At 61.8% G+C, this 10393-nt stretch overlaps 1 protein-coding gene across 1 annotated transcript; it reads left to right on the top strand.

Annotated features, from left to right (window-relative positions):
• The first annotated feature begins 1942 nt into the window (after positions 1-1942).
• LOC104335071 (sushi, nidogen and EGF-like domain-containing protein 1) lies at positions 1943-7789 on the top strand. Its single transcript, XM_075412513.1, has 7 exons — positions 1943-1974; positions 2781-2836; positions 3244-3279; positions 3899-4029; positions 4892-5179; positions 6195-6332; positions 7550-7789. Exons 1-7 carry the CDS (start codon positions 1943-1945, stop codon positions 7787-7789), a joined length of 921 nt encoding a protein of 306 aa, XP_075268628.1.
• Positions 7790-10393: the final 2604 nt, after the last annotated feature.

Below are 10393 nucleotides of genomic sequence, written 5' to 3'. Positions count from 1 at the left end.
CAGCATACCCCTCGGTGTCCCCACTCCCTCCAGTTTGTCCCAGTCCCCTCCAGAGTGCCCCTCAGTGTCCCCAGTCTCTCCCAGTCCCCCCCAGTTTATCCCAGTCCCCTCCAGTGTGCCCTTCAGCATTCCCAGTCCCTCCCATTCCGCTCCCCAGTCTCTTCCAGTCTCCCCCAGTTTGTCCCAGTCCCCTCCACTGTGTCCCTCAGTGTCCCCAGTCTCTCCCAGTCCCCCCCAGTTTGTCCCAGTCCCCTCCAGTATGCCCTGCAGTGTTCCCAGTCCCTCCCAGTCCGCTCCCCAGTCTCTTCCAGTCTCCCCCAGTTTGTCCCAGTCCCCTCCACTGTGTCCCTCAGTGTCCCCAGTCCCTCCCAGTCCGCCCCTCAGTTTGTCCCAGTTCCCTCCAGTGCGCCCCTCAGTGTCCCCAGTCCCCTCCCCAGTATATTCCAGTCCCACCCGGTGTCCCCTCCAGTGTCCCTCCCTGCACTCCCAGTCCCCCCCAGCGTCTCCCAGTCTCCCCCAGTGCCCCCCCACATGACCCCACAGTCCGTCCCAGTCCGTCCCAGTGGGGGTGTGGGTGGGGGCGGAACCCCCCGGGGCCCTGGGAGGTGCCACCTCCCCCGTCCCGTCCCCTCCCTGGGGATAAAAGTGGCCCTGGCCACCCCCGGGCACTGACCGGCACCATGGGACCCCGGTGAGCGTGGGGACACGGGGGGGACACGGGGACACGGGGGGACACGGGGACATGGAGACATGGGGGGACACGGGGACATGGGGCGGACACGGGGACACGGGGGGACATGGAGACATGGGGGGACACGGGGACATGGGGGGACATGGGGACATGGGGGGACATGGAGACATGGGGGGACACGGGGACATGGGGGGGACACAGGGACACGGGGGGACATGGAGACATGGGGGGACATGGGGACATGGGGGGACATGGAGATATGGGGGGACACGGAAGGGGACATGGGGATGGGGGTCACTGGGGGACACGGGGACATGGGGGGACACAGGGACAGTGGGGGACATGGGGACATGGGGAGGACATGGGGGGACATGGGGGAGACATGGGGACATGGGGGACATGGAGATACGGGGGGACATGGGGATGGGGGGATGGGGGCAACATTGGGGGACATTGGGGGACAGGGGAGGGGACATTGGAGGGCTTGGGGGACATGGGAGGGGACGTGAGAAGGACATGGGGACAGGGGGACACTGGGGGACATGGGGACATTGGAGGACTTGGGGGACATGGGAGGGGACACGAGAAGGACGTGGGGAAGGAGGGACACTGGGGGACATGGGGACAGGGACATCAGGGACTGGGGGACATGGGGGACACTGGGGCCATGGGACCCTGGTGAGCGTGGGGACACTGGGGACATGGGGGGGGACACGGGGACATGGGGGGACATGGAGATATAAGGGGACTATAGGAGGGGACATGGGGACATGGGGATGGGGGGAAGTGGGGACATGGGGGGATGTTGGAGGACATTGGGGACATTGAGGGACATGGGAGGGGACATTGGAGGACATTTGGGACATGGGGGACCTTGGAGGACCTGGGGGGACGTGGACATCTGGGGGGACATGGGAGGGGACACTGGGGGCTTGGGGGACATGGGGGACATTGAGGGACATGGGAGGTGACATTCAGGAGGTGGGGGACTTGGGGGACCTTGGGGGACATTGGGGGGCGTGGAGATCTGGGGGGACATGGGAGGGGACACTGGGGACGTGGGGGACATGGGGGACATTGAGGGACATGGGAGGGGACATTCAGGACGTGGGGGAATTGGGGGACCTTGGGGGACGTGGAGATCTGGGGGGACATGGGAGGGGATATCAGAAGGAAGCGGGGACACGGGAGGGGACACAGAGACATTGGAGGACCTGGGGGGTCATTGAGAGCTGTGGGGACATTGGAGACATGGGGGGACACGGGGACATGGGTGACGTCAGGTCATGGGGGACATGGCGAGGCATGGGGACACGGGGACAGGGACACCCACGGGGACAGGGACAGGCAGGGAACATCTGCAGGGGACAGGGTCACCCATGGGATGTGTGCGTGGGGACAGGGATGCCCATGGGACATCTGGAAGGGACTGGGACACCCATGGGAACAGGGACAGGCAGGGGACCTCTGGAGGGGACAGGGACACCCAGAGGACACTTGTGCTTGGGTATAGGGAGGGATGGATGGATGGGTGGATGGGTGGGTGAAGGACAGATGGATGGGTGGAGGATGGATGGATGCAGGACAGATGGGCAGATGGATGGACAGCTGAAGGATGGACAGGTGGATGGATGGATGGAGAACAGATAGATGATGGATGGATGGAGAACAGATAAATGAAGGATGAATGAAGGATGGATGAAGGGCAGATGGATGATGGATGGATGGATGGATGGATGGCTGGATGGATGGATGGATGGATGGATGAAGGACAGATGAAGGACGGATGGATGGATGGATGGATGGATGGATGGATGGATGAAGGACAGATGAAGGATGGATGGATGATGGATGGATAATGGATGATGGATGGATGATGGATGGATGGATGGATGGATGAAGGACAGATAGGTGATGGATAGATGATGGCTGGATGGATGATGGATGGACGAAGAGCAGATGGCAGGGTGGACAGACAGTTGGGCAGATGGCTGAAGGACGGGTGGACGGATGAATGACGGACAGGCAGGTGGATGATGGACGGATGGATGAAGGCAGGACAAGCACCCTCACCCCCCTCTTCCCCTAGGCCTGGGCAGATGAAGGCTCCCACCATTCTCCTCCTCCTCTTCCTCGGCCATACGGGTAAGTGGGACACCATGGGGGACAACCATGGGACCCCTGGGTGACTGGGGGACAACACGGGGACATGGGGGGCACCCGTGGGGCCCCTGGGTTACTCAGGGACACCGTGGGGACATGGGGGACACTCATGGGACCCTTGGGTGACTGGGGACACCGTGGGGATATGGAGGGCACCCATGGGACCCTTGGGTGAGTGGGGGACAACACGGGGACATGGGAGGGCACCCATGTGACCCCTGTATGTCTTGGGGACATGGGTGGCACCCATGGGTGACTGGGGGACACCATAAGGACATGAAGGGCACCCATGGGACCCTTGGGTGACTGGGGGACACTGGTGGGAGTGGGGACACCATGGGGACACGGTGGAGCACCCATGGGTGTCACCCTGTCCCCTCTGCACCCAGGGAGCAGCCCTGTGACCACGAAGGACAACCAGGGGGGTAAGTTGGGGGGCAGAGGGCGGAGCAAGGGGTGCGGCCCCGTAGTTTGGGGTCCCAGACCCATGTCTGAGGGGTTCCCAGTCTCATACTGGTAAATCCGGGGGTTACACTGGGAGGTCACAAATCTACAACCTGGAGGTCCCAGGCCCATACTGGGAAGGTTCAGGGGTGACACCGGCGTCCCGGATCCATGCTGGGAGATCCCTGACTCAGGCTGGGAGGTTCTGAGGTGACAGTGGGAGGTCCCAGGCCCACACTGGGAGGTCCCAGACCCATACTGGAGGTTCTGAGGTGACACTGAGAAGTCCCAGTCCCACACTGGGAGGTCCCTGATCCATACTGGGAGGCCCTAGGGTGACATTAGGAGTCTTAGATCATCCCAAGGGGTCCCAGCCCCGTACTGGGAGGTCCCAGGGTGACACTGGGAGTCCAAGCTCCGTACTGGGGGCTTCCCACACCCACATTGAGAGGTCCCATGCCCAGACTGGAAGGTCCCAGATCCAGACTGGAAGGTCCCACAGTGACGTGGGGGCTTCTGGGCCACCATGGGGTTCCCAGACCCACGGCGAGGAGGGGGTCCCGCTCCTCGACGTGGGTCCCTGAAGGGTGCCTCCCCCAGGTGGGCTGCTCTACCCCTTCGGGCTGAAGGTCGGGGATGCGGCCACCCCCCGCGAAGATGATGGGATGAGCCCCGAGATCTTCCTCTCGGAGACCTTCTACTTCTACGGACACCCCCACCGCTCCCTCTACGTGGGTCCCGGGCCCCATGGGTCGGGGTGCTTGGGGTGCTGTGGGTTGTGGACACCACCGCTGGGGACCCCATGGGTTGGGTGATGCTGGGGGGGACTCCATGTGTTGGAGAAACCATTGGTGGAGACACCATGGCTGGGTGACACCATGGGTTGGGGATGTCATGGGCTGGGGACACCACGAGCTTGGGCTACCACGGTTGAAGGCACCACGGGTTGGAGCTGCTATGGGTGGAGATACCCCAGTTAGGGGCCACCATGGGTTGGGGGCCACCAAAGTTGGAAACGCCATGGTTGGGGCTCCACGGGTAGGTGACACCATGACTGGAGGCCTCTATGGTGGGGGGACAAGATGGTTGGGGCCACCATGGTTGGGAACAAGATGGTTGGGGCCATCATGGAGACATCATGGTTGGGAGCCACCATGGTTGGGATCAACATGGTTGGGGCCATCATGGGTTGGAGACATTGTGGTTGGGAGCCACCAGGGTTGGGGCCACCATGGTTGGGGGTCAAGATGGTTGAGTTCAAGATGGTTGGGACTACCATGGTTGGGCTCAAGATGAGGGGGGCCACCACGGTTGGGCTCAAGATGGTTGGGGTCACCATGGATGGGAGAGATCACAGCTGGGAGCCACCATAGTTGGGGCCACTATCATTGGAATCAAAGTGGTTGCGGTCACCACGATCAAAGATACTGTGACTGGGCTAACCATGGTTGAAGACACGTCGCTGGGGTCCACCATGGTTGGGAACACCGTGGTTGGGGCCACCAGGGTTGAAGGCCTTCACAGTTGGGGACCACCACGGTTGGGAGCCACCACAGGTGATGCTTACCACGGGGTGATGGTTGCCTCCTCCAGGTGAACAACAATGGGGTGGTGTCCTTTGGGATGGGGGTCCCGGAGTTCACCCCTGAGCCCTTCCCGCTGCCCGGCCACCGCCCCTTCGTGGCCCCATACTGGGCTGACGTGGACATCAGACTGGGAGGAGATGTCTTCTACCGGCAGAGCCGGCAGCCGGCGCTGCTGGCCCGCCTGGCCCGTGACCTGGCCCCCGCCGTGGCCCCCTCGGACCCAGCCCCTCAGCCCACCTGGGCCTTCGTGGCCACCTGGAATCGCGTCGCCTTCTTTGGGGCCGCCGTCAAGAAGGTAGGACGTGGGGGACCTCCAATGGTGGTGGCCTCCTGTCACGGTGTCACCTGCTCGTGCAGGGATGGGGAGGGAGGTGGACACGTGGGGATGGGGCACGGGGCTGTGAGGACTTGGGGACATGGGGATGGGCCACCAGGACACGGGGACAAGGGGAGGGACACGGAGGAGGTCACCGGGATGGAGATGAGGAGTGGGGACACAAGGAGGACATGGGGATGGGCCACCAGGCCACAGGGACAAAGGGAGGGACACGGAGGAGGTCATGGGAGTGGAGATGTGTCATGGGGACAGGGGGACACATGGAGGGGGTGAATGTGGCCACCAGGAGGACATGGGGACGGGCCACCAGGACAAAGGGAGGTACACGGAGGAGGTCACCGGGGTGGAGATGTGTCATGGAGGACATGAGGAGGAAGTGGGGATGGGCCATGAGGCCACGGGGACAAGAAGAGGAACACGAAGGAGGTCAGGGGGATGGAGATGTGTCATGGAGGAAATGGGGGGACCTGGAGGTGGTGACCATGGACATGAGGAAGACTTGGGGATGGCCCACCAGGACACAGGGACAAGGGGAGGGACACAGAGGAGGTCATGGAGGTGGAGATGTGTCATGGGGACATGGGGGGACATGGAGGTGGTGAAAGTGACTACCAGGAGGACATGGGGATGGGCCGTGAGGACAAAGGGAGGGACATGGAGGAGGTCAAGGGGGTGGAGGTGTGTCATGGAGGACATGAGGAGGACATGGGCCCTGGGGATGGCCCACCAGGACACGGGGACAAGGGGAGGAACACGGAGGAGGTCATGGGGGTGGAGACGTGTCGTGGGGACATGGGGAGGTGGTGAAGGGTCCCATGAAGCTGTGGAGATCTGGACATGGACCCAGAAGGTGGCCCACATGGTGGTGGCCACACAGGGACGAGCACCATGGGGATGGAGACGCGGAGCTGGTGGTGACAGCTAATGGGGGTCATGGTGACGCGGTGACATCTCCCCGCCCCTCCCTCGCCAGGTGAACACCTTCCAGGCCGTCCTGGTGGTCGCCGGGGCCAACTGCTTCGTCATGTTCAACTACGGGGACCTCCAATGGACAACCGGCATCGCCAACCAGGGCGACGCCCACACCGGCCTGGGGGGTGTCCCTGCCCAGGTGGGAGATGGGGGACAGTGGGGGGAGGGGGCTGGGGCGGGGGAAGGGGGGGCTGGGGTGGAACTGAGGAGGTTGAGCATGAAATGAAGGAAATTTGGGGAGACATTCAGGGGATTTGTGGTGGAATTACGGGAATTTGGGGTGGAATTAAGGAAATTTTGGGTGGAATTAGGGAAATTTTGGGTGGAATTAAGGGGATTTGGGGTGAAATTAAGGAGATTTAGGGGAATAAAGGAAATTTGGGTGAAATTAAGGGGATTTGGGGTGAATTAAGGAAATTTTGGGTGAAATCAAGGAAATTTTGAGTGTAATGAAGGAAATCATGGGAATTTGGTCTGAATTATGGGAATTTAGGGTGGAATTAAGGGGATTTGGCCCAAATTACAGGAATTTGGTGTGAAATTAAGGAAATATGGGCGGAAATCAAGGGAATTTGGGGCAGATTTAATGCGATTTTGGGTCAAATTAAGGGGATTTGGGGTGAAATTAAGGGGATATGGGATGAATTATGGGAATTTAGGGTGGAATCGAGGGGATTTGGGCCAAATTACAGGAATTTGGGGTGAAAGTAAGGAATTTTGGGGGAAAATCAAGGAGATTTTGGGTGGAATTAAGGGGATTTGGGGGGCATTAAGAGAAAGTGGGAGGATTTGGGCTGAGTTACGGGAATTTGGGGTGGAACTAAGGAGATTTTGGGTGGAATTAAGGAAATTTTGGATGGATTTAAGGAGATTTGGGGGGGAGTTAAGGGGATTTGGGCTGGAATTAAGGGAATTTGGGGTGGAACTAAGGAGATTTTGGGTGGAATTAAGAAAATTTTGGATGGATTTAAGGAGATTTGGGGGGAATTAAGGGAATTTGGGAGGATTTGGGCTGAATTACAGGAATTTGGGGTGGAACTAAAGAGATTTTGGGTGGAATTAAGGAGGTTTTGGGTGGAATTCAGGGAATTCTGCGTGGAATTATGGGGATTTGAGGGGAATTAAGGGAATTTGGGAGGATATCGGCTGAATTACAGGAATTTGGGGTGAAATTAAGGAAATCTGGGGGGAAACCAAGGGAATTTGGGGCAGATTTGATGGGATTTCGGGTGGAATTACGGTGATTTGGGGTGAAATTCCGGGGATTTGGGGCAGAACCACCGCCCCTCAGCCGCTGCCGGCTCCCGGCCCCCCGCCCCCCGCCCCGGGAGGCCCCCCCCCCTCCCCCCCCCCCAGGCCGGGTTCAACAGCGGCGATGACGTCCACTACTACAACATCCCGGGCTCGCGGACTCCGGCCGTGCTGGGCGTCGGGCGCCGCAGCAACGTCGGGGTGCCGGGGCGCTGGGTCTTCCGCGTCGACGAGTTCACGGCCACCGAGGAACCCTCCCCCACCCCGGGGACCCCCAGCACCCCCTCGCCGACCCCCACCCAGCGGGAGACCACCAAGGAGAGGGTGTACATCTGCGGGTGGTGAGCGAGTGGCTGAGCCGGGTCCATGGGATGCTCTTCAGGGTGTTGGGGGACACCTGGGTCCATGGGTCCCCATTGGATGTTGGGGGTCACCTAAACACCTGGGTGCTCTTTGGAGGTTGGGGGTCACCAAGATCCATGGGTGCTCTTTGGGTGTTGGGGGACACTTGGACCCCTGGGTCCTCTACGGGGGTTGGGGGTCACCTGGAAACCTGGGTGCTCTTTGGGGGTTGGGGGTCACCTGGATGCTTGGGTCCTCTTTGGGGGTTGGGGGTCACCAAGATCCATGGGTCCTCTTCGGGGGCTGGGGGTCACCCAGACACCTGGGTGCTCTTTGGGGGTTGGGGGACACCAGGACCTCTGGGTCATCTTCAGGGGTTGGGGGTCACTTGGATGCTTGGGTGCTCTTTGGGGGTTGGGGGATGCCCAGACACTTGGGTCCTCTTTGGGGGTTGGGGGACACCCGGACCCTTGGGTGCTCTTTGGGGGTTGGGGACACCTGGATGCTTGGGTGCTCTTTGGGGGTTGGGGGTCACCCAGACAATTGGGTCCTCTTCAGGGGTTGGGGGTCACCTGGATGCTTGGGTGCTCTTTGGGTGCTGGAGGACACCTGGACCTCTTTGGGTTCTCTTTGGATGTTGGGGGTCACCCTGGTCCCTGGGTGCTCTCTGGGTGTTGGGGGACACCTGGGTCCCTGGGTACTCTTGGGAGTTGGGGGACACCTGGGTCCATGGGTCCCCATTGGGTGTTGGGGGTCACCTGGATGCCTGGGTGCTCTTTGGAGGTTGGAGGTCACCTGGATGCTTGGGTCCTCTTTGGGGGTTGGGGGTCACCTGGGTCCATGGGTGCTCTTTGGGGTTGGGGGTCACCTGGACACTTGGGTGCCCTTTGGGTGCTGGGGGACACCCTGGTCCTTGGGTCCCCTTTGAGGGTTGGGGGTCACCTGGACCTCTGGGTGCTCTTCAGGGGTTGGAGGTCACCCAGGTCCATAGGTGCTCTTCAGGGGTTGGGGGTCACCTGGATGCTTGGGTGCTCTTTGGTTGCTGGGGGACACCTGGACCTCTTTGGGTGCTCTTCAAGGGTTGGGGGACACGTGGAGCCCTGGGTGCTCTTCGGGGGTTGGGGTCACCCGGACCCCCGGGTCCCCTGACCCACCGCCCCCTCCCGCAGAAGACCCAGTCCCCAGGGAGGAGGCGTTGCCACGGAAACACCAATAAAGCCCCGCCCAGCACCACGCCGCCGCGCCTATGTGTGGGACTGGGGGAACTGGGAGGAACTGGGAGGGAACTGGGGGAACTGGGAGGAGTCGGGGCAGAACTGGGAGGGAACTGGGGGGAACTGGGAGGGAAATGAGAGGAGTCGGGGCAGAATTGGGAGGGAATTGGGGGGAACTGGGAGGAACTGGGGGAACTGGGAGGAAAATGGGAGGAGTCGGGGCAGAACTGGGAAGGAACTGGGGGGAACTGGGAATAAATTGGGGGGAGTTGGGGGGAACTGGGAGTTATTGGTGAAAACTGGGGGAACTGGGGCGAACTGGAGAGGAACTGGGATGGAATTGGGAGGGAAATGGGGGAACTGGGAACAAATTGGGGGAACTGGGAACAAACTGGGGGGAATTGGGAGTTATTGGGGGGGAACTGGGAGGGAGCTGGGGGTAATTGGGGGGGAACTGGGAGGTACTGGGAGTAACTGGAGCAGAACTGGGGAAACTGGGAGCCAACTAGTGGAAACTGGGAGGGAACTGGGCAGGGCTGGGGGCCACTGGGAGGGAACTGGGGGTAACTGGGGAGGAACTGGGGAGGAACTGGGAGGGGTTGGGGTAATTGAGGGGCAACTGGGAGGGAATTGGGGGGAACTGGGGCAACTGGGAGGGAACTGGAGATACTGGGCGGGAACTGGAGGTAATTGGGGGGGAACTGGGAGGTGCTGGGAGGGAACTGGGCAGTGTTGGGGGCAACTGGGAAGGAACCGGGGTTAGTCAGGGGAGGGGGGGGGAACTGGGAATGAACTGGGGGGAACTGGGAGGGAACTGGGGGTGTCAGGGGCGGAGCCGCCACCCGGACGCCCACCGGGCCTGGGGGGGGGGGGGACGACGGACCCAAGGGTTTGGGGGGGGTCCCAGGGGGTGGGGGGGGACTCAAGGTGGGCACCCAGGCCTCTGGGGGGCACCCAGGTTGTTTTGGGGGGTGCCCAGGGGCTAGGGTGGGTCCCGGGGGGGTCCCAGGTGTCCGGGGGGGGTCCCCAGGTTTATCTGGGGGGGTCCCAGGGTCTTGGGGGGGTCCCAGGGGTGCCCAAGGGGGTCAGACGGTTTGGGGGGCTCTGGGGGGGGGACCCAGGGTTTTTTTGGGGGTCCCAGGGGTGCCCGGGGGGGGCTCCCAGGCGTTTGGGGGGGGGTTGGGGACGGCTCCTGGCACCCGCGGCCCCGCCCCCCTCGGCCTGACCACACCCCCCCAGGTGGAGCTCCGCCCCCCCAGGTGTGTCGCGTGTCACCCCCCCCCCCCTCACCTTCCCAGTCCGGTTTGGCCCCGTTACTGGTGCGGGAAGGTGAGTGGGGCCCCCCCCCACCCCGACACCCCTGGGGGGGGGGGCCATGGGGGGTCCCCGGACG

Source organism: Opisthocomus hoazin, unplaced genomic scaffold, assembly GCF_030867145.1.
Source record: "Opisthocomus hoazin isolate bOpiHoa1 unplaced genomic scaffold, bOpiHoa1.hap1 HAP1_SCAFFOLD_143, whole genome shotgun sequence".
NCBI lineage: Eukaryota > Metazoa > Chordata > Aves > Opisthocomiformes > Opisthocomidae > Opisthocomus > Opisthocomus hoazin.
This window is presented reverse-complemented; position numbering and strand designations above follow the sequence as displayed.